Source organism: Cibotium barometz, chromosome 52 (assembly GCF_041138505.1).
Source record: "Cibotium barometz isolate CiBa-2024 chromosome 52, ASM4113850v1, whole genome shotgun sequence".
Classification (NCBI taxonomy): Eukaryota; Viridiplantae; Streptophyta; class Polypodiopsida; order Cyatheales; family Cibotiaceae; genus Cibotium; species Cibotium barometz.
The window spans coordinates 25,326,381-25,351,285 of NC_141097.1; the positions used below are offsets into that span (position 1 = coordinate 25,326,381).

A 24,905-nucleotide genomic window follows, 5' to 3' on the forward strand; every position below is an offset into this window, starting at 1 on the left:
ACCTCTATATCGGCCAATCTCAATCTCAAGCTGGTGTGAGGATGTGCGAATCTGACCAATAGCACATCGTACTGCATGAGACAAGTGTACATCCATGTAACTGGGTCTGATCACAAAACCATCTGTTGTGAGCTGAAGAAAATGCTCTCTGTAGAAAGCCATCTTCGTGCCCAGCTCCTCAGTCGGCTGTATCCATGTCCTCCTAATGTCCAGCTGAACTAAATCCTGACGGATGAGTCTGGTAATCTCTGTCCGTGTAAGAGTGAGAGAGGGTGCCTCCAGAGAATACTGGAAGGGAGGCAATCTGTCCATGCTAAAACCATGTGCCTGGAACCAAGATGTCATCTGTCCATACCAACAAGCCGTGTCTCCCTGTAAAGCTAACTGTCGGGAGGACTCCAGGGCGAGGCGTGCATATCTGTCTCGGGGGAGATCCCACAAGCCATGTATGTAGGAGACTGATCTCGTAAGAGCCTCAATCACCAGAGGGGCAGCCGCCAGCTCTGCTCGAATAATCTCATGAGGTACCACAGCCTTGGCTCTAATAAGCCTAGCAATCATAGATACCAAAGGCCTCTCCATACCTCTCCACCCGCCTGCGCTGTGATGGCCCACTGAAGGTCCCCATATCTGCACTCCATAAAGCATAGCTGATGTCACTAGAGTGTCAAAAAGCCAGAGTTTCGTTCGAGGTTCCTGAAACTGAACCTGCGAACACATCCTCTCCAAACCACCCAGGGCTGCATGTGCTCTAGTCAATCTAGTCTCTGCTGCTCTCCTCGTCGAAAACACTGGCCCACTGAATACTACCCCAAGATATGTATATGCATCTGTATACTCCACAATCTCCTGCCCATATGTAAATGTGGAAGCTGATCACCTAACCCACTGTGGCGTGGTGTTAAACACCATAACCTTGGTTTTGCCAAGGTTGACAGACAATCCACTATCATGTGCAAACTCATGTAAAGCATCCAGATGACGCTGCATACCCTCAGGAGAGTCAGAGATCAACACAATATCATCAGCATATAACAATAGTGGGATCCATGTACCTGCTAGCTGGGCTCCTCTGTCCCCCAATCTCTCAATGTAGTCAGAAGCCTCATCCACATACATACCAAACAGTGAAGGAGATAACGGGCAACCTTGCTTCACTCCTATAGTGGAGTGAACCAAAGTAGAGACCCCCTCTGGGGTGCGTACCTGTCCTGCAACTGATCTGTATAAAGCCATAATTCCCCATATGAGCTCTGTGGGTACCCCCATCTCCTGTAATCGCCTCATCAATCTGGCTCTGGGCACTGTATCAAATGCTTTGCGGAAGTCCACAAAGCTACAATAAATCCGTCGCCCATGCGACCTGCCCTCCTCAATAATGGCCCGCAGAGTCAAGATGTGGTCAAGAGTAGAGAAACCGCTCCTGAACCCTGCCTGTCCCTCTGCTCGAATGCCAACTCTCTCTGCCCATCTACTCAACTGCTGCTCAAGAATGGATGCATACAATCGTGCTAGTGTGTGACCAATCATAATAGTGCGATAATTCCCTGGCGGGTCCCCTGACTTGAAGATAGGCACGATGGTGGACCTACTCCAAGTCTCGGGTAAGCCTTCGCACATAGCACGATTGAACATCACTGCTAGAAGCTCTGCCAGCATGTCTCTCGCATGAATAAGTGCTCAGCAACCAATCCATCGTGATCATATGCTCTCCCAGTCTTCATCCTATCAATGGCCTTCCTTACCATCTCTGCGGTAAAGAAAGTACATGTCTGTGGGCATGGTGCTGGCGGGTCAGGAAAAGGTGTCTGTCCAGGAACTGTATATAGAGATGCTGCATAACTACCCCAGACCTCTGTAGAAGTGATGGCCAAAGCAGGGGAGGACTCATGAAACAGACGCCAAGCCTCCCTCGAATCCTGGCTCAAGAACAGCTGGTATAATTCCTGCTCTAGCTGAGCAAGGAAGGCCCGCTTCTTCCTTCGCACAAGGCGTCGGAAGGCAATACGTGACTGTCGGTGAGTAGTGACTCCCAAAGCAACCTCCCGCTGCAGTCGGGCTCTGGTCTCTCTGCACTCCTCATCATACCAGCTGTTCTGGGGCATACATCTAGAATGCTGTCTCTGTCCAGGCTGAGTATGTGGATATGCCTCTCTCGCTGCATCATGTAAAGTCTCTGTCAGTATATGGGTCAACTCCTCCAAAGGTCTCCCTGGCTCCTCTGTGTACAAACGTCTATAAATCCCATCTGTGTAGACAGCATCAGTCTCTGAGGTAAAAGTATATCGAGTGTGATCTGCCCCTCCTGTCCTCTGAGCTGTGGTAAAGTGAAAAGAGATAGTCAATGTCAACAATGCATGATCCACTACTACCCCAATGGGCCGAGATCCAACTGTGAAGTCCTCAATGCATGAAACAAAGCTGGGCATAGCCATAACATAATCCACTGTGCTAGCACCATGTCTATGTGGAAAGCAAGTAAATCCAGCTGCTGACGGAAACCTCTGCAAGCCATTAAGTATGGCCAACCCATGCGCAGTCCCCATATCTACCAAATATCTCCCATACTCTGTGCACTCCACATCCTGTGAGCGTCTGTCTAATCCCATATCCAGAGTGTCCAACTCTCTCAGCATCTCCTCCGAGGTATCATAAAAGGCTGTCTGGCGGTTGCCCGTCCGGGCATTAAAGTCCCCTAACAGGATGATGTCTCCATCCCTAGAGAACTCCCATATGTCATCATCTAGCACAGAGAAAGGAGACTGCCCTCTAGGTGCTGCATATGTCGATGTACTAGGAGCAAAATAGCATATGGCAATATACAGGAATCTGCCTGTGTCGGCCCACAGTCTCACCCACATATATCTGGCCTGATCATCTCTCCGAACTATGTGTAGAAGCGGTTGCAGCTCCTCCCTGAAAAGAACTGCCACCCCTCCTGATCCTCTACTACTGTGTACCGATCTCGTCCCTACTCTGCAAGCTGTCTCCCATCTGTATCCTGTCACCTGTGGCATCATCTGACCAGGGGCCTGGTGAGTCTCCGAGTAGAAGACTATATCTCTATCTCTAAAGCTGTCCTCAAAGGCACCTACATCAAGTCTGAGGGATCCATTGCAGTTCCAGGCTGCCAGCTTTAATTTGGTCCCATAGGTCTCGCACCGTCATGTAGAGCGTCGCTCCACGATGACCACCCTCCCTTCTCTATAAAATGCTATCTTACCCTTTTCTCTTGCTGCTCTAATCTCTGGCATGACTTCCTTCATATGTGCAAGCTGTGAAAGAGTAAGATCATCACCAAGAAAAATGCCTGTATTCTTTAAAGTGGGTCGTCTCTTCAAGAACTCCTTCTTCGCCTCAATAGAAGGGAAGCGAAGTATGAGAGCTCTTTCCTTTGATGTTTCCCCGTTGCCTCCGCTTTTTTTGCCCACTCTCCAGGCTTTTGCGTGTGTCGGACTGTCAATCCCCATCAACACCATAAGCTCTTTCACCTCCTCTTCAACTTTATCCCCGTCTTTAAGGCCGGTAATCCTCACATGCAAAGCACGTGTACGTCTTCGTTGTTCCTCTTCCAAAGTCATGTTAATGATTGTAAGTGTAGGGGTTGTTATCTCCTTACCTTTACCCTTCTTGGCGACCTCTATCCACTTCTCCGCTTCATCCATCTTCTTTTGCGTCTTGGTGATGACTTCCACCCATGAGGAAGTCTTTGCTTCCTGTTGCTTCTCTTCTTCCTTAATTGCCCGTACTTGTTCCTTGATAACCTTGAGCTCGTCTATCATGGATGGCTGAATTTCACCTTCTTCAAGTCCACCATTTGCCTTGGCCTCTGCAAGCTCCCTCTGAAGAGCTGAAATTACGCCTTTGAGCGTGTTGACTTCCCCGTGAAGGTCTTTGACTTCCGCTATGAGGTCCTCCTCCTCCTCTTTCCACCGCTTACCCTCATTGAATACCATTTGGAGAAAGTTTGCTTTCTCCTTCCACCATCCCTCCATCTCTGCCTTCCATTCCTTCATTTCCTTTTCCACATTTGTTATCCTCTTGTTTGTGACCATAAAGGTCGCCTTCGTCGGGTTGCGCAAGGGGGAAGCCATGGAAGAAGTGAGAGAGAGAGAGTTATGCTGCTGCCTTGGGGGCCTGAGCAAGGGTGGGTGGGTGGGGAAAGGTAGACTGGCCATTGCCAGCAGACCTGTGCGGCGTACAGCGAACAGGGCAGCAGGCGGGGGAAGCGAGCAGGGTGGCGGCGGCGGACAGGGTGGGGAAAGGGGAGCACACGGTGGGTGGGGAAAGGTAGACTGGCCATTGCCAGCAGACCTGTGCGGCGTACAGCGAACAGGGCAGCAGGCGGGGGAAGCGAGCAGGGTGGCGGCGGCGGACAGGGAAGGGTGTGGCCATTGCCAGCAGACCTGTGCGGCGTACAGCGAACAGGGCAGCAGGCGGGGGAAGCGAGCAGGGTGGCGGCGGCGGACAGGGTGGGGAAAGGGGAGCACACGGTGGGTGGGGAAAGGTAGACTGGCCATTGCCAGCAGACCTGTGCGGCGTACAGCGAACAGGGCAGCAGGCGGGGGAAGCGAGCAGGGTGGCGGCGGCGGACAGGGAAGGGTGGTGGCGGAAGCGAACAGGGAAGTGAGAGAGAGAGAGAGAGAGAGAGAGAGAGAGTTATGTTGCTGCCTTGGGGGCCAGCGCAGCGAACAGCAAACAGAAGGCGCAGCGAGCAAAGGTGAAGCGATGGGCAGGGCAGGGCAGGGCAGCGCAGCGCAGCGCAGCGCAGCGGAGCGCAGCGGAGCAGGGCTGGGCGGCAGACAGCGAACAGTGAAGGGGGGCAAGGCAGCGCAGTGGCGAAGCAGGGCTGGGCGACGGACAACGAACAGTGAAGGGGGGCAAGGCAGCGCAGTGGCGAAGCAGGGCTGGGCGGCGGACAACGAACAGGGTGAAGCAACGGGCAGAGCAGGGCAGGGCGGCGTAGTGGCGAAGCAAGGCTGGGCGGTGAACAACGAACAGCGAAGAGAGAGAGAGAGAGAGAGAGAGAGAGAGAGAGAGGCGAACAAAGCTGCTGACTGTGTGTCCTTGGAACTGGAGAGTTGTGGGGATAAGTCAACTCATCAAGATATGAGTGTGACTCCCCTATCACACATGTATATTTGCACTAGTACACATAGTGCACTTAGTACATTAAAAGTACTAAGTGTACTATGTACTATAACTTATGGGCTTGTACACACTACAAGGGTGGGTATTATGCCTTTACCCCAACAACCTCCCACTTAAAGGCAAAGTGCCCTTAAATGAAGGAAAAGAAAAAATCAGCATGTACATGATAATATACAAGGCCATATCAAGGCTGAAACTGGCCTCATCCAATGCCCATCAAGTGTCTGCAATGAGCAAACCGCTCCGGAGGCAAACTCTTTGTCAACAGATCAGCCGGGTTGTCATCCGTATGAATCTTAACAAGCTGAATTTGCTTGTTCTCTATCACCTCTCTGATGAAGTGATACTTCACATCCACATGCTTCGTCTTTGCATGAAAGACAGGGTTCTTTGCCAACTGGATGGCACTCTGACTATCACAATGCAACAATGGAACATCCCCTGTATAGCCCAAATCAACCACTAACCGAGATAGCCATAATGCCTCCTTGCAAGCCTCTGTGGCTGCAATATACTCGGCCTCTGTAGTAGATAAGGCAGTGCACTTCTGCATCCTGGATATCCATGACACAGCACCTCATGTGAATGTAAACACATAACCGGTAGTAGACTTCCGGTTATCTGGATGACCGGCATAATCCGAATCCGTGTAACCATGCACTAATGCATCCTGTTTGCCAAAACAAATGCACATATCCTGTGTGCCCTTCAGGTATCTCATGACACCTTTCACTGCTTCCCAATGCTTCTTGCCAGGTTTGGCCATGTATCTAGAAACCACTCCCACTGCAAATGCAATGTCTGGCCTAGTAGCAACCATGGCATACATGAGACTGCCACAAGCGAAAGCATACGGAATCTTGGCCATATCAGCCCTGTCACTATCCGACTGTGGACTGTCCATAGCACTGAGTTTCACATATGGAGGCAAAGGAGTACTAGTCTTCTTCCCCCCGTCCATATTGAACCTCTGCAAAACTTTGCCAATGTATTCCTTCTGAGACAAATACAACACATGTTGATTTCTGACCCGAAGTATCCGCATACCCAAAATGTGATTTGCATCACCCAAATCCTTCATATCAAAGGTTTGATGCAGCCTCTTCTTCAAGGCATCCATCTCTTTACGAGATTTCCCGGCAATCAACATATCATCAACATACAAGATGAGGATCAATAGACTGCCATCCAAAGCTTTCTTGGTGTATAAGCAGTGATCTATGTCACTTCTCCTGAAATCCTGGGATTTCATGAATGTATCAAATTTATGATACCATTCTCTTGGTGCCTGTTTGAGCCCATAAAGACTCTTTTTCAGCTTACATACAAGCTTCTCCTTTCCATTCACTGCATAACCCTCTGGCTGTTGCATATATATCTCCTCATGGAGATCACCGTGAAGAAAAGCAGTCTTCACATCCATCTGAATCAAGTCCAGATCATCATGAGCAACCAAAGCCAATACAGCTCTAAGTGTGGTCATTTTGACCACTGGAGAGAAGATCTCATCAAAGTCCACACCATATTCCTGCTTGAAGCCCTTAGCCACTAACCTGGCTTTGTATCTTGGCTTTGCATCAGGTGCAACTTTGAGCCTGTAAACCCACTTGCATTGGCAAAACCTTTTTGCCTTTAGGCAAATGCACCAACTTCCATGTTCCATTTTTGTGCAGAGAATCCATCTCTAACTTCATGGCACGCTCCCAAAGAGCCTTGTCTGCCCTCTGTAAAGCCTCCTTGTAACAAGAGGGCTCCCCACAGTCAGTAAGCATCAAATAGTCAACCCCTGGAACAAACCTGTCAGGGGCTCTGGAGGGTCTTGTAGACCTCCGTACCCAATGACCATCATTTGCAGGTTGCTGTCCAGCTTGCATATCACCCATTGGTGGCTCTTGTTCCATGCCATAAGGTTGAAAGATCATGCCCGGAATCTCCTCTAACTGTGGGATATCTTCTGCCAACTCTGGCTGTCCATTTGGACCATTTTCAGCACCATTTAAGGGCTGGTTTTGCTGCTGTAATGGCTGATTTACAGCCCTATGTTGTTGTCCATGATGTCCATCATCATCAAAGATGACTCTGCCAGGCTCCTGTTGCCTTGCAGGCTCCTTATACATGCATGTTTCATCAAAAATGACATCATTGCTGCGTATAATCTTTTTATTCACTGGATCCCAAAGTCTATACCCCATTTCACCTCTGTCACCATATCCTAGGAATATGCATTTGTGAGACTTAGGATCAAGTTTGGTGCACATTTCCCTGCGTATGTGCACGTACGCAACGCAACCAAACACTCTCAAGTGCTTGTATGACGGAGGCTTCCCTGTCCATACTTCCTCTGGCACTTTCCCACCAAGCCTCGTTTTAGGTGACCTGTTTATAAGATGAACGACTGTCATAACAGCTTTAGCCCAAAAACCATGAGGTAATGCAGCATGTGACAACATAGAACGGACCTTCTCCTGAATGGTCCTGTTCATCCTCTCTGCTGTCCCGTTTTGTGGAGGATCATAAGGAGTAGAGAGCTCTCTCTTGATGCCTTTAGCATCACAAAAGTCCTGAAACTGTTTGGACATATACTCTCCACCATTGTCAGAACGCAAAGCCTTCAGTGTTTTGCCAGTTTGATTCTCAACATGAGCAACAAACTTCTGAAACACTGAGAATGTATCACTCTTCAAACGAAGAGGAAAAACCCACACCTTGCGTGTGGCATCATCAATAAAAGACAAAATATTTTGCCCCTCCCAAAGAAAGCTGAGGCATCTCACATACATCTGTATGCACAAGCTCTAACTGAGCATCTTTCTGTCCAAGAGCTTTCTTGTGGGGGCACTGGAGTTGCCTGCCATATATACAATGCTCACAAAACTGAAAACTTGAAAACTTTAGAGAAGGCAAGTAACCAAAACGAGACAATTGCTCCATTCCTTTGACACTCATGTGTCCCAACCGGCTATGCCACAGAGATTTCCGGCAGCTCGGTTGCATTTACATTAGCATGGTGACAAACACCTGCATGCATGAAGTAAAGAGTGTCCACCTTAGAGCCTCTGGCAACAACCAGTGAGCCCTTACTAATCTTCCACTTTCTACGACCAAATGTGGTAACATAATCAGCATCATCAAGCTGTCCAGTAGAAAGCAGGTTCTTCTTGATCTCAGGCACATGCTTGACATCATGGAGCATAAGCTGTGAGCCATCTGAAAACACAAGCCTCACATCACCTCTGCCAAGAATCTTGCATGCATGGTTGTCACCCAAATAAACTACTCCTTCATTGCCAGCAGTATACCTGACAAACAAGTCTCTGCAACCTGTGACATGAAAGGAGGCACCTGAATCAATGATCCATGAGTGCATACCATGACCATCTCCTGCAAGTAGTGAATGGGCATCAAGTGAAGACGTGAATAGGACCTCATCCTCACTGTCACCTGCATGTGACACATTGACTTCTTCAATCTTGACTCCACTTTTGCCCTTTGGCTTTACATCTTTGGCTTCATCTTTGTCTTTGTCTTTTCCTCTGCCCTTCTCCTTTTGATCATTCTTCCATTTGTGGCATTGCTTTTTGATATGTCCCTTCTTGCCACAATAATGGCATTCCAAATCCTTTTTGGAGCGGGACTTGCTCCTTCCCCATTCTTGGCTTTTACCCCTTTGCTGGGATCTCCCACGTGCATTCATTGCATTGGACTTTCCAACAGAGTTGTTTTTCCTGTTCATCTCCTCTTGAAGAAGAGCACCCTCAACATCTGCATATGACAGCATAGCATTCGAATTGCTAGTGGCTGTCCTGAATGTGTCCCAACTCTCTGGCAAAGTGCATAAGAGAAAGGTGGCTTTGAACTCATCGTCCATTGCCAACTTTTGATTTATAACTTGGCTGACAATACCATTAAACTCATTTAGATGGGCTGCCATAGACGCCCCTTCCTTCATTTGAAGACCTATGAGTTTCTTCAACCAATACACTTTGCTTGAGGCACTTTGCTGGGCATACAAGTCCTGCAATCTTTGCCACATTCCCCAAGCTGTCTTCTCTTCACGAATGCTGAAAAGTAAAGTGTCTGACACAGACAACATGATGGTGGATCTTGCTAGCTCATCCATATCTTCCCACTCTTCAGCAGTAAGAGAAGCGGGCATTACACCCCTTTCTTTGATAGGCTTGTGTTGCTTCTTCTGGAGCAACACATTATAGCACTGGGTTTGCCAAATATCATAGTTATGTGAGCCTTCAAGCTTCTTGATGTGAAGCTATGAAGAGCTCTCACCTGTGGTTGCCATAGCAATATGCAACCTGTCAATGCCTGACTCCCTGCAAAATGTGCAAACACTGCACCAAAAGCACACAAAGTGCTCACAGTTGTTCTCCCAAGCTTTATCTCCCACTGCGGAAGCACAAATGCAACTCTACTCCCACTGTATGTGATAAAATCACCAAAATCTGGTTGCTGCAGATTTAGGACAGCACCTTAAATGTGCTCTGTTGCCCTTCCAAAGTACTGTACAACAGTACCAAGTGCTCACCAATGATGTACCAAACCTGTACCGGCAAGTACAGCAGCTGAAAATGAACCTTTTCTCACTCAAATCAATGTGCAGCCATGCCAAAACTTGTACAAAGCTGTACCAAATTTGTACCAGCAGGTACAGTAGCAATAAATGCTCTCCTGGCTGTCCAAATGAGTGAAAATCAGACTTTTACAGTCACGACCACTGCATACAACAGTCCCGAACAGAAATTGGGCAAAAGCCCCTTGACTGCAAGCTGATTTCTGAGGATTCAAGGCATAAAAGTGTTGCCTGCTGCTTTGCCAAGCTCAACAAGCCTAAAATCTTGAAAAGCCCCTTGATTTAAGATCAATTTCTGATCATACATGGTACATTGACGCACATGAAGGCATCCAGAGTCTTCATAATGCTTCCCTCTGGCCACATATACATCCAATACATGAAAGCCCCTTGATTTACAGGCACATTGAGTGCTTGACAGGCATCAACACATTGCCCAAAGCATCAAATGCGATTGCCTGCATGCAAATCAATCCAATCGGCACAAAAGCCCCTTGATTTGCACTGCAATTTGCTGCAATTTTGCCCGAATGTGCGATTTCTCACATCATACAGCATGTATGAATGCTTAATTGCACAATTACATCAAAAGCCCCAAATTTCGACATCCAATTTCCTGCAAATTGACTCTGATTGTGACCAATGTCACCCAATTTTGCCAATTTCGCTCAAAATTGAGCCATTTGGCACCTGTACCTGCTCAATTGATAATTGTACTTGCTCAATTGCAAATCCCAAAAAAAAAATTGAAGCATGTACCTCTTAATTTTTGATTTTTTTTTTTTGTGTTGCAGGAAAAGGGGGGGTTGGCTGAAGCTGCTGCAGAAAGAATTGTGCTGATGAAGGACTCCTCACACTTGCCAGTTGAATGATGCTGTTGTTGCTTTTGTAGTCGGGCTTGGGCTGGTCGCAGACGGGGCCCTGTTTGGGCAGGCGAAGGACCAGATGGCGCTGGTAAACACCTCGCACCCTCCTTCGCACGGCGCCCGACTCCTCATATCAAAAAGCAATGCTGGGTGCTATCGAGTCGACGACGCACGGCGCCCGACTCCTCAGATGCGCGTGAACCTGCAGCACGGCGCCCGTTGCTCTTCTTCTTCGCTCGCCTGCCTAGTGTTCGATGGACGCCCGCCTACTGTGCGCTGACTCATAGACGTGTTCGCTCGCTGCTGAGCGGTTTTACGCCTTCGCCTAGTAGCGCTACACGCTTAGGCTGATCCAAACGCTGCGGAGCTCTGCTATACAGTGGAGAACTTGCTGTACAGCTAACTGTACTGGTCATACAGGCTGTACGGCGGTATACGCTGCTGTTTTTGCAGCAGCAAGTAGCTCAGCAGCAGCAGAAACGTAGCAGGACCAGCAAAACGTGCGCAGCTTGCAGCTGCAGCAGTAGCGTAAACAGCAAAACAGCAGCTTCAGGTCACGTAGGTACAGCAACGCGCAGGTACAGTAGCGCTTTAGGCTTGTACATCAGCAGAGATGCACAAAGAACGCGAGCAGAGTGTGGTGCACCGGAAAATGGCAAGCTCTAGGGCAAAGGGAGAGGATCAAGACAGCTACCTAAGCTCTGGTACCAGTTGAATGGGAGAGTGAATTAGGGTTTCATGTGGGAGACATACACAAAGAAACAAGGGAGAGAGAGAGAGTTGTGGGGATAAGTCAACTCATCAAGATATGAGTGTGTGACTCCCCTATCACACATGTATATTTGCACTAGTACACATAGTGCACTTAGTACATTAAAAGTACTAAGTGTACTATGTACTATAACTTATGGGCTTGTACACACTACAAGGGTGGGCATTATGCCTTTACCCCAACAGGCTTTAGGAGCATAAACCTACTCCAAAAATGAACATGGTGTGGAAGCAACAGATGTGACAGATTTAGGGTTTTACTTACAATGGCTTGATGTTGTAGGGTTTTCAGAAAGCAGTATGGTGCATGAGGATATGTGCTACTGTACACTACTAGATGCTATAGAAAGGTACACAGACTTGGCTAGAGTTTCCTTGGTTTGTGGAGATCATGCTGCTAATCAGGGTGAGGACACTATAAAACTATGCTCCATAAGGAGCAAAGGTTAAGAGAGAGTTGTTACCAGAGTATTCTAGAGTTACATGCCAAAAATATGTGCAAGATTACAAGAGCTCATGCGACAACATCTTATGGTGGAACTAGTTTCAAAGACACAAGAAACACATACTAGAACTTGCATTGGTGAAAACTCGAACAACAAAACAAGTTAGGGATTGAACTCTTCTTACACCAAGCCTAAACTCTTTGAGAACGTGTCTCACACAAGCCTCCTTAACCTTTTTGACTAGTGAAAGGAGCCATTGGATTTTAGTGCGATACCAGAAAAACGTAGCCTTGTGAGACTCTTTTTTTCCCAGAAAAAAGGTCCTTACATTAGTTAAAAATCAAGCAACTAAAGGCTAGATGTACATGCTCAGAGTCCTCAAAAGAGGTGAAGAGAATAGCTGGGGAAGGTTGTTCCCTTCATAGCTGGCTGCTCTTACCTCATACAACCGCGCACACGAGCGCGGGGGGGGGAGGGGGGCGGAGGGGGGGGAAGCCAAAAAAGAGGCCTGTAATGCAAAATGACCTTGCCCTCTCTGATATGGGTTGGAGGGAGAGGCCTGTAATGCCAAGTGACCATGCCCTCCCTATCAGAGAGAAAGGGACCCTAGCACCATGTGCACAAAAAAGCCTCTCGTCGCCTATGCATGTGATTTGATCCTTGCTTTGAAGCTTCCCGCACTAACCGCGGAGGGTATGAATGATATCGGTCAAAACGGAACAGATGGTACTCTGTAATTCGCACAAAGAGTATTTGAGTGAAAGATGTATTAGGGAGAGTTTGTGACGAACTTCACTAGTCACCTCTAGCAGGTGGCTTAAGGTTGAGGAGAGTTGCAAAAGGACAAATTTTAACAACTTTATATTTGAGTTCCAAATTTTTTTGCAGTGCAATTTAAGTGTTTGTTTCCCCCCATCTTCTCAATTAAAATTAATACATTCTGACATTTGGGATTTTATAGAACCTTAGGAGCTAGCAAGTTATCATATTGCCTCATGTTATCGAGTCATCTTATCTTTTTAATACCCCTTTTTTTTGTGGTTTTTAACTTACAAGAATCATATATGTCTTGAAAATTTAGGAGGTGGTGGTCCAATCATGGGAGATTTGTGGGCTCTAAAAGGATTATTTGATGAAGGTAAGCATCTTTGTACCTTTCAAATTTTATTTATTGAACAGGAACTCTCATATCATGTAAGCACGGACTTTTTAAAGCAAGAACCTTCATTGTTAGATGCTGATTGCAAACCTTTTTTGCAAGCAAGAGAAGGATTCACCAGCATGGACCCAGTTGAAGCTACCTGGTCAAGCCCCTGCCCCTCGTTGTGGTCATAGTGTCACTGCTGGAGGTCATCAGGTGATGGGAGATTCATTTCAAAACAGTTGATTTTCTTAGCCTATGGCTTACCTGGTAGTTCTACTATACCATGCATCATGCAGCATATTAAAGAAACACACATGGACAGCCATAGGCTAAGAAAATTGAGTACTGCTTGAAAAACTTTATATTGCTTTTCTATATTATCTATCTTTGTAGGATTTAAACTCATGTTAGGTAAGCGCTAAAACTGATGGTTTGTGTACAGCTACTGGTCTTTGGAGGCCACGGAACTGGTGGATGGTTGACACGATATGATATCTATCACAATGATTGTGTTATTCTAGACCGTGGTACGTTTTTCAGCAGACACTCTTAAATGACCATCTGTCTATCACAAATAAATGTCTGGTCTGTTAATCAAAGTTTTTTGTGTTTAACTTGCAGCATCAGTGCAGTGGAAGCGGCTTGCACTAAATAGCGAGCCTCCACCTCCCCGGGCATATCATTCGATGACACGAATTGGAACTCAGTTTCTGCTCATTGGTGGATATGATGGAAAGTCCACCTTTGGTGATTTCTGGTGGCTTGTTTCAGAAGGTATTGGGAATGGCTGTTGCAACTTGCAAGGCTTTCATAGACCAGCTTTTGTTTTGGACTTGAATAATACTATCTTAGTGCAGATGATCCCATGGCCAAGCGAGCATTACAGTCATCTCAAAAGCAGCCAGATGCTACACCCTCTCCTCCTCAAAAGCATTTGGACTCATCAGCAATCCCAGCAGTAGCTTTACAAGATACTATGGTAAAAATGGCATGCCTTTTTGGCTTTTCATTGTGCAGTTTACAAGCTATGTGCACTCGTGACTTTAAAGAGCTTCTTTGTACACAGGCCATAGAGGCAGGACTGCTCTCTCCATTGGTGGAGTTGCGTAGACGACTGGGCTTGTCCCCAATTGCCATTGCACCAGAGTTCTCTGACTTCAAGGCAGTCGATGAGCAAGTTGAGAAGCAGTTGATAGGTCTAGGCTTGACATCACTCACAGAGCAAGGTGCTTCTGTGGACAGAAACTCCATTGTGAAGGTAATATTTGCTCTAGTGGCCAATAATAAATGAATGCATAGAAGGTGGGCTATTTAGGCTAACGATCTATGCTATCTGTCTCCTATGAAGTCTGTCCGCAAGCAGTGGAGTGACTGTGATCCAAGGTCGATGCATTTGAGGGAGTTAGGCCCTCTGCTTCACGACTATCAACAACTTGTAGCTTCAACTCATGAGTATGTTGAACTTTTTCATGTGTGATCTTACCGAGTATCTGCTTCCTTGCCGTTAAATGGGTCAATTTCATAACTTTTCTCCATTGAGAAACCTTTTTCTAGTGATTGTTTTATTGGACTTTGACCAGAAAATGCTGGATGCAGTCGGATCCCACTATTGATGATGCAGGAATCTACAAAATGAAGTATCGATTCTTCCACTTAAAGAATGCTAGACAGGTGTGATAGTCTTCCAATTTTATCTGTATGTCTTATTTTGGACAAGCCATAGATTACGGGTCTCTACCATTTTTTCTCGCATATATTTCAGCCACAAGCTATTCCGCATCTGGGCCTTTAGTAGACGCTTAATCTCTCTCTCTCTCTCTCTCTCTCTCTCTCTCTCTCCCGGATAGGTTATTGTGATTTGTCCTTGCCAGGCCCGCATAGTATGCAGACCTTTGTTTCTTAGAGTGTTTTTTCTCTTTGTTCTATCTCTTAGCCTATTCATGGCACTCTTGTACTACTTCTTGGTCTAATAGACCCTCTGAGTCTTTCATAGATGGTAATTTTCTTAAAAGATGCCTTCACAAGTTCTCGCTCCCAAAGGTTGGGAACTGTGTTGAGCAAACTTGAAGATGCCTGCAAGTTCTCGCCCCCAAAGGTTGGGAACTTTGTTGAGCAAGTTTGAAGATGCCTTCCAGAAATTTGGGCAAGCAAAAACAGAAATCAAGTTTGGTATTGTAGTGAGAGAGGGAGTCTTCTTATGTTTATAGAGACCTTTCTAACATATGCAGAGAAGATCGCAGTAATGGAAGCCGATATAACTGTTCTGCAAGAGGAAAATTTCCTAGAGAAATTGCAAACTGATCTGAGAACATTACAGGAACAAAACATGTCACTGCAGAATAATACCTTTTAGAAAGATCAAGAGGTTGATTTCTCTCTCCCCCCCGCCCCCGAAAAGAGACTTCTATTAAGTAATATAAAATTATACAAAGGGAGATCTCAAACCAAAAGGTAGGGAGATCTCAACCAATCAGGGGCACTATGCTGCTGCCATAAAAGCCCCGTAGGAGTGGAGAAGAAAATACCATGGTTCCACTCTCTCATAAATCTGATGCGTTTGGTTTGTGCAGCTCTAGAAGATCCCTGTATACTGGCCCAGGTGGCCAGTATACTGGCCCAGGTGGCCAAAAGAGAATGAGCGATGTCACTCCATATACTGCAGATACACTGGGATAAACATGAATACCCTCGAAGGCCCCTGAGCATCTGGTTTTCTAGATATGCCACGCTGGTGTCAATACTCAGCGGAGGTGGTGTGTATCATAACTGAGGGATATCCTGAAGCAAACATCTCTGAGCTATGCCCCTACGGACAAGAATAGCAGGATCTACATCACTACCCTCAAGAAGAAGCTGTGGGCCAGACTGAGTCAACCATGCAATAGCACCCCAAGTAATATAGATAGGATCACTCCTCAATGTGCCTAAGAGCTGGGCTATAGATACCCAAATTCTCTATGCTCCTTTGCACTCCCATAAGAAATGATATGCTGTCTTGGATGGAGCTGGGCATCTAGGACAAGAAGAATACATGCCAAAAATCATAGTTGCACCTGGTTCGCGCACCGCCCCCCAAGTTCGATACGGTCGGTTCGGTACGGTTCGGTTTGATACGTGCGTTGGCGGTTCGATCTGGATCTCAGGTGGTCGTTTTTTTTTTCTGCCCGTTTTTTTGACCGTTTTGTTCGCCGTTTTTGGAGAGCCGTTTGTTGGGCTTTTTTGGGGCTGTTCATTGCTTAGCTTTTGCTTGCTTGCCTTGAGGCTTGGCCCTTTGGTTGCCATTGGCCAACTTGCCTTTGCTTGAGCCTTGAGCCTCTCCCTATTATCTATATAATAGGTCCTCCCCCAACCCCATCCTCACGAGTGCTCATTGCTCAACCCTCCCCTCTCCCTTGAGTCCCCTCTAGGCTCTCTCCCTCTTCCTCAAGGCTCAGCCTCCCCGTCAAGGCTCAAGCCTCTCCCTCTTCCTAAACTTTCAAGGCTCTCGCTCTTGAGTCTTCCTCAAGCCTCCCCCTCTTCCTCAAGCCTCTCCCTCCCTCTCCCTCTCTCCCCCTCTTCCTCAAGCCTCCACTATATTTTTTAGTATTTTTTAATGGACTGTACCTCCACCGTATTTTTATTTTCAAAATTTAGCGGTGCGTTCCGAGACCGTATTTGAACATACCATACCGAATTGAACTTTTTGTACTTGACAACTATGCCAAAAATAGATCTCAGCCATAAATACTCTGTCACACCATTACGAGCGTCCGTCCAAGAGCTTTGGACACTATTGCTTTATATCTTGAATGTATGACCCTTTGGTGTATCTACCATGACTCTTTGATGTAAGATAATAGCGGTAGCTCTTGTTAATCCTAGAATTGAATTAACATTCCCCCCTTCCTCATGACGATCACGTCTGCGTGATCGCGTTGAAGACCTTTGTATAGGGAGAATGAACAAGCTTTGTCGATAGCTTTGATGTTGAATGACGTTCAATGGTCTTTGTTCCTCCAGAAGGAATAAGAAAAGCTAGTTAATGAATGAAGAGATTAGTTGTGTATTGGGAATTCCTAACGGGGTGGGGCGTTTTTGCGAATGATTGCATTTTTATATTTTGTGAGCTCTTTTTTTTTTTTTTTTCTCACTTTATTTTTGGCAATCATCGGGAAGGTTACATGTGATTTTTGTTAGTGGGGACACTAAGAGATGTTAATAATGGGAGAGAAAAGAGAGAAGGATTCGGAGGAACGTAGACTTAATCATAAGAACAAGATGGTGATTCTCAGTTCCTCATTTGATTCATTGAAGCGACATTCATCATTTGAAGTAATTGGCTTGTGATGATGTCCCTTTGTGTGGCAGGATTCTTGTCAAATGTTGTTGAGTAGGACCTGATCCTGTCTTCTTCTGTCCATGTGCTTTTTATGTTTATATGCATAATTAAGTGCTCTTAGAAGTAGATTTTCATGAAGTACAAGAATTGAGTCATATAGACTCTTATTGAACTGCTCTCTGTTGAAGTAGCCACTTGTTGGTGATGATTGAAAGAATTACGTCGACTTGCGAGGCTAATATAAATATCCTCACTAAGGATTGAAGATCATTGATTTGTGAAGATGGTGGCGTTATTTGGAGAGGTTTGTAATTTGAAGGGAAATTTCAGGTGATGGGTTGTATCATTGACCAGGCTTTCGCCCACCATGGCCCCCCCATCCAGAGATGTACCTAGAAGTTGTCGATGTATGGTGAGGCTTTGGTGCAAATGTTCTCGAGTGCATGAGTATGGATATGTACTCATGGAGTAACTGCTACATTAATTTAGCCAAAAGAATAGTAAGCGATAAGCTTAACAAATATATTGTGGCTATTGTGTGATATGGCTTAATCCGTGATGAGGCTTAAATTGTGAAAGTGCAGGTTCTTAAGCCGTGAGATGGAACTCCTTGAATTGTAATTCCGTGAGATGGAATTCCGTGAATTTGCTGATTTTGACTCCTTTTTTTTTTTGGTCTTCTAGGTCATGACTTGCAAGCAACAGCTTCTTGTGCGCACATTTCACACTACCTGAGGGGTGACAAGAGCATTATTATTTTGTTCTTGATGTGCTCCTAAGTCTCCGTATTTGATCTTGAATTTGTTGCTAAAATGATGTTGAGGCAGTAGGGAAGACTGCTAATTGTTTGCTTGAACAGACAAGCTCTTATGTTGGTGCTGAATATATGAGAGTGGTGGAGGGATTTGCTTGTTGTTGCTTGGGATTCATTCTTGTCGAACTATAGGTGAAGTTGTTGGGGTTGAAGTCGGTGGTGAGGTTTTCTTCACATTGTTCGATTTTGGCAACCATATGATGGAATTATCATCATAGTATCCTTGTTATTGAAGTACATGCACAGGCACCCATCTTTGATGAACAGTGTAATTTGGTTGCCGATGTGCTTGTGGTGTTGATGCTTTCTTCTTTGTGCAAGCTTAGGGGACTTTGTGATGCGCTTGGGGACCCAAGCTTTGGTATTTCCTTGGTAGTACCCTTGTGCTTGCAGCAATGTTTTTGGTACCCACACTTATTGCATTGGTGGAGTTCTTTGAGGAACTCGCATAGGCTCTTGTGGACGGTGTTGTGGAATACTCTTTCTCTTTCTTGGATTTCGAGTGCTTTGTTGTTGTGAGGAAGAGTTTTTGACTGTCGAGGCACCCAAATTTGATTGGCACCTTCATAGTAGCCTTGAGCTACAAGTAGTTGCTTCTCCACCCACATTTTGATACTATTAAGATATCGTGATTGTGGGAATCTCGGTGGAGTTTTCTTTTGGGTTGGTGTGGAAGATTTGGGGCCCTCCATGACTTGGGTTGGCGCTGAGATACAAGTAGTCGCTTCTCCACCCACATTTTGATACTATTAAGATATCGTGATTGTGGGAATCTTGGTGGAGTTTTCTTTTGGGTTGGTGTGGAAGGTTTGGGGCCCTCCATGACTTGGGTTGGCGCTGAGGCTGCAAGTTTGAGACTCATTGGCATTGTTGATGATGAGGTTAGAGTCTCTTGTGGAGTGGCTGTCGATGACGAGGCCTTTGAGCATGTGGTTGTCTCCTTTGTTGAGGTTTGTTGATGAAGATGCATAGGAGTCGGGGCCTTTCCTTTGAGTTCCCTGTTAGAGTTAGATGGTTGGTGGGCTTTGGGAACTTCTTCAGGAATAGCTGCTGATTGCGAGGTTTTGGCATCGAACTTCGTAGGTGTGCATATGGTAGGTCATTTGTAGAGGGGCTTTTGTGGAAGAGGCTTGTATCCTTTTGCGTTCAGCATCATAGATATCCATTAAAGTTGGATCCTCTTCTCGGCAGTATGGTATTGTCAACTTTTTGTTGTTGATCGACATGATAACTCTATCGCTAGCAAAGCACAGTGGTGCTTGGGCAGCAACAGTCCATTTATGCCCCAAGATCAGATTTGCTTCCAACACATACTCAACCACAAAAAACTTGCAAGTGAGGGGGTTAGTTTCAATATACATTGTATGTTCAAAGTACCCTAAACATGGCATGTTCAAGTCTTGTGTAAAGGTAATCCTTTCAGGATGTGCCGTGAGTGTTGGTTGACCTAATAAATCCCATAGCTCTAGGATCATGAGATTATGTTCTCGTGTTGGATAAAGCTGTGCTTGAGCTATGGTAATTTTATTTGCAATTTCCAATCCAACCAAAATCCTAGGAATCTTTTCAGTAAGATACGCCAACGTGTCCTCACTGTGAATAGGGATAGTGGACTCGTCACCAATAAGGATGTGACCTGTATGCCTGCGTCTCTCTGCTCGAAGAAGGTGAAACTCCAATGTCCATAATCTCTCCAAGTGTACAAAAGTTAGAGTCTTCACGGCAACTAAGGAATCTGCACCTTTCTCGGTGCTCCGTTGAGGACATTTAGTGACCTTTCTCGCCACAATGGTTACAGGTCCGCTTTGCCTTCAAGGTGTCACGATCCAAGTTGGGCTCTTGCTCAGAAGACTTTGCCTGTGAAGACTTCCCTTTGCCCTTGTTGCGGCCTTTCGACTGCTAGCCAGTGAAGGCCTCAAAACCTCCGCCCTAGGAGGGTTCATAAAACACTCTTCCTAGTCCAAAACCATAGGCACAAGCTCCTCCCATGTGATGGTGCTTAGCCTCCCACCGGTGATCAAAGAGGAATAGAAAGCTGAATACTGATAGGTCAAATGAGACAGCAAGTGATGGCCATGTCCTTTGAAGATATCTCCTTTCCAGCCTGAAGAACCTCCTGCTGAAAAGCCTGGAGTTTGTTGATGTGCTCCCACATCGTTGAAGACTTTGCAAAATTCATCACTCGCATCTGCACTTCCCAGGAAATCCACATCATGGGTGATACCCTGTTATACAGAGAAGCCAAGTGCTGCCAAATTCTTCGGGCCAGCGTCATGTGTTTGATATGATTAATCACCTGGGGTGTGCAATTAAGGAAGATGAAAGAACGCACACGAGCATTGGCACAATCCCATAACTGTGCCTGAGTCTCTCGTTCTTTCCTAGTAGAAGGTAAAAGCTCCCCATCCTCCAACTTTGGCCTTGGAACACCAACCACAATGAAATCAGCCAAGTCATAAGACTCCAAGACAGACTCCATCATTACCTTCCAGATGCCATAGTTGGTCCCGTCCAATTGTGGATCCACCGGGAATGTGGGGAGAGTAGGGATCTTCACATGCTTCTTAGCCATCTCAAGCAAATCTGCCATCTCAAGGGTTCACATGGTCTTGTAAAGGGAGGGTGGTTGGGAAAAAAAATAAAGAAGAGGCTGCAAACACTATGCAAGGTGGCTGTCCAGCAATGATGGCCTCCTTCTACCTGCTTCTCCACGTCCTGAACAGCCCAGAAATTCTCCAATCAACACCAAAAAACAACAAACCCTCAAGCTCCCACTGTCTCCAAGCTTCAAGCCACCTGGTGCTCTGATACCACGTCGGAATGCACAGCGAAAAATGAGACAAATGCTGTGAGAAAGAAAACGCCAGAAGTGTAGAGAGAGAGAGAAGTTGTATAAACTCTGCTATATACACAAGATCCAGTACAAAATACATGTGGGGGACAAGGGTGGTATAAATACCACCCTAGGCTGCTGGTCGGCCAGCCCAAAAACAGCCGATAGCGACTGAGGAGCCCACGATTGGGAAAACCTCCAATCAGCCAGCACAAAACCAATCGGCCAGCAATACAACAGGTCAGCTAGGAGAGAAAATAATCGGCCAGCTCTCAGGATCCCCCACGACTAGCAAAACTGGAAAACAACACGGAATATGAGGAAAAAATGGAGACTACTCCTAACTGGGTGGGCACACCCACAACAGAGGCCCTCGCTCTCTTCTGAATAATATGGTACAGACAGGAGATGACTGCTAACATACTCTTCATTGACATGCATTCGTGGGGAAGTTTCTAAACTTCCAAAATTATCAATTTTGTTCGAGTCATGGGGTTCTTTGCCCAAGAAGTCTCCCAAAATCTGAATTAAATATTGTGTGGTTCCTTTTTTGTAATGCTCCACCAACTAATCGCAGCTGCCCCACTGCCACCGAGCAATTGGAACTCAAATTGAGTCGATCCAATAAGGCTAAAAAGGCAAACAGAGGGCTGTCCAAAACCTACAAAATAATGGACAGCCATCTAAAAAGAACCAAAACCAAGATAAAAATGGTCCAAAGGCTAAAAATAACTCTACCAAGAAGGATCCCTTCAAAGTGAGAGACTATGATCTCACTCCGGAGCAAAAAAAAAGCAATATATGAGCGAGGGGAAATGCTTTACTTGTGGTAGCATTGAGCATATTGCAAATGCATGCCCAAACAAGAAAAAGCGTGATAATGCAAATGCATCAAAGCCCAATGTGCACATGGTTCCGAATGTGCAAGGCAACACTTCACATGATAGCAAAGACAGGGTTGTATGTAAAGCTTGGGGACAGCTTAAGGATCAGCCCACTTTGTTCATGTTTGATGATTGTGCAACTGAGAACTTCATATCTACACAGATGGCAGCTGCTTGGGATATTGAAGTGAAGGACATGGATCTCGAATTGAAGCAGGTTATGCCTATTATTGGCAAGTTGCACATACACATTCAAGGCTATGTGGATCATGAGGATTTTCTTGTGGCGCCTTTGAATGGCTGTGATGTATGCTTGGAAAGCCTTGGCACACACGCATTGATCCTTGCAAGGCTTACAAGACCAATAGGATCACCTTCATGCATAAAGGCGAGCATGTAATTGATGCTGGTGAAGAGGGTGATACTATTCTCCTTGTATCTTATGTACAAATTAAGAAAGTAATGAAAAAGAGTATTTTTGCGTACTTGATTTTTGTACGGGGTCTTTTTTTAGGGAAATAATGTGCATGTAAACACTCTTAGTAATGAGAGGCTGCAAGAGTACAATGATTGTTTTGCTTATGAGGTACCAAATGAGTTGCCACCCATACGACTGGAAGATCATCGCATTGATCTTGTGCTGGGTAGCTCACCACCTAATAGGCCAGCCTATCGTGTAAGTGCATCCCAAAAAGAGATCATGAAGCAGGTAAATGAGCTTCTTGAGAAGGGTTTGGTTCAGCCAAGCTCTTCCCCATATTGTTCACCCGTCCTCTTGGTTTAAAAGAAGGATGGATCCTTTCGTGTATGTGTGAATTATAGAGCTTTAAATAAGCTCACCATTAAGAATGAATTTTCGATTCCACGCATAGACGACATCTTTGACAAGTTTGATTAATCGGCATGCTTTAGCCGAATTGATCTCAAGAGTGGGTATCATCAAGTGCGTGTGGTGCCTGAGGATGTACATGAAATTGCTTTCAGGACAACATTTGGACGTTATGAGTATGTTGTTATGCCTTTTGGTCTTACGAATGTCCCGGCTACATTCAATAGAATGATGGATCGCATATTCCGTGGGTACAAGAAATTTACGGGTGTCTTCTTTGATGACATCCTAGTCTTCTCGAAGACTGAAGAAGAGTATAGAGCTCATTTGGCTATTGTTTTTTAGGAACTCCGTAAGCATAAACTCTTCATAAATGCAAAGAAGAGTGAGTTCTTCTTGTCAGAGATACATTATCTTGGACATATTGTGTCCAAAGATGGAGTGCAAATGGATCTTGCAAAGATTGATGCAATTCGGAATTGGCCCGAATTGAGTTCGGTGCATGAGATCCATAGTTTTCTTGGATTATGCTCTTATTACTGCAGGGTCATGCAGCACTTTGCATGGATTGCTTTTGCTTTGCATGATTTGACAAAGAAGAAGGCCACATTCAAATGGACTAATATAGAGAGAGATGCATTCCTCAAATTGAAAGATGCAACTACTCATGGTCCAGTGTTGATCATTCCGGATTTGCAAAAGCCTTTTAGTGTGGAATGTGATACATCTGGAAATTGCATTGGAGCTGTCCTAAATTAAGAGGGACATGCCGTGGCTTATGAAAGCCGTAGATTGCATGATGCAAAGCTCTCTCTTTGCATTTATGAGAAAGAGTTCTTGGCTGTAATTCATTCACTCACCATATGGAAACATTACCTTCTTGGGGCCGATTTCACGGTGAAGATAGATCACCAGAGTTTGAGGTATTTTCTTACCCAAACTAAATTACCAGAGAAGCACATGAGGATGGCCGATTTCCTCTCTATGTTTCATTTTCAGATCTTACACACCCCACAAAAGAAGAATGTAGTGGCAGATGCATTGTCATGAAAGCCGTATGTAGCAACTATCTCGGTTGCTTCTCATGGGGACTTGTCTGCCATGCGTGATTTGTATCATACAGATGCTGATTTTACCACTATTTGGGCTGAGTTAATGGCTGGTCATGCACATGCCTCATATGTGATCAAAGAGGGTTATCTCATGAAAGATAATTACGTATGTGTAGTGTTTGACTTGAGGCAAAAGGTTTTGGACGAGTGACATGCTCCTCCATATGCTAGTCATAGAGGCATAATGCCTACTATGCACATGATTGAGCGGTATTTCTTTTGGCCAAGTATGCGGAAGGACATAGAGACACATGTATCACCTGTCAAAAGGTGAAATTTAATAGGCAAAAGGCACGAGGTTGTCTTCAGTCATTGCCTATTCTCACGCAGCCATGGAAAAGTATTTGCAAGCAAGCTCACTTCTTGCCGGTCAAAAAGACCATCAAAGCTGAGCATATGGTTAAAATATATCTTGCACAAGTGTTCAAGCATCACGGAATGTCGAAGTCCATTGTGGGGGATAGAGATCCCAAGACTACAAGTCTCTTTTGGCGAGCCTTATTTGATAACATGGGCACCAAATTGGACTTCTTGTCAGCTTATCACTCTCAAACGGATGGGCAAAGTGAGGCTGCAAATTCAGCCGTGTTGGATCTCTTGAAATGTTATGTGGCGGATCAGAAGTCTTCTTGGGAGAAGTACTTACCACTTGTGGAATTTGCATACAACAACACGATGCATCTACGGGAAAGGCCCCATTTGAGATTGTTTATGGTAAAGTGGTTTTGCCAGCCATCCTTCGCACAAAGGACGAGATATATGCAGCTGATGAGTATGTAAGAGACTTGGATATTACTTTTGCTCAGGTGTGGACAGCCATTGCAAGGTCACAAGACAAGCATAAAAAGGCTGCCAGGTAATTGGATATTAAAGCGAATGATTTGGTATTGCTGAAATTTGAGAAAGCAAGAACCTTTTGGGTATGAACTCTAGTTCTGTGAAGTTGCAGAAAATGGTTCATGTCGGGAACCGGACGGAACTATTAAATTCGGGGATTGATGCCATTCATGCGATACTGTGAAATTGGCTTTCCATTGGGACTTGTACCTGGAAATGCTTGGTGGTTTGGTGTTCCATTGGGTCTGGTACCTCGTGTACTTGCATGGAGCACGTCTATTTTGGTATAGACTCATGAATGGGGATTGTCAATAC

General features: G+C 45.5%; 1 protein-coding gene across 1 annotated transcript in view; it reads left to right on the forward strand.

Annotated features, from left to right (window-relative positions):
• LOC147608989 (Galactose oxidase/kelch repeat superfamily protein) overlaps positions 1 to 24,905 on the forward strand; it is an 85,690-nt gene that overhangs the window by 52,446 nt on the left and 8,339 nt on the right. Inside the window, exons 8-15 of the mRNA XM_086788248.1 lie at positions 12,901 to 12,957; positions 13,085 to 13,176; positions 13,406 to 13,490; positions 13,585 to 13,737; positions 13,821 to 13,942; positions 14,030 to 14,221; positions 14,312 to 14,415; positions 14,544 to 14,634. Of these exons, the coding sequence (XP_086644374.1) occupies positions 12,901 to 12,957; positions 13,085 to 13,176; positions 13,406 to 13,490; positions 13,585 to 13,737; positions 13,821 to 13,942; positions 14,030 to 14,221; positions 14,312 to 14,415; positions 14,544 to 14,634 (896 nt within the window). The remainder of the gene's footprint in view (positions 1 to 12,900; positions 12,958 to 13,084; positions 13,177 to 13,405; positions 13,491 to 13,584; positions 13,738 to 13,820; positions 13,943 to 14,029; positions 14,222 to 14,311; positions 14,416 to 14,543; positions 14,635 to 24,905) is intronic.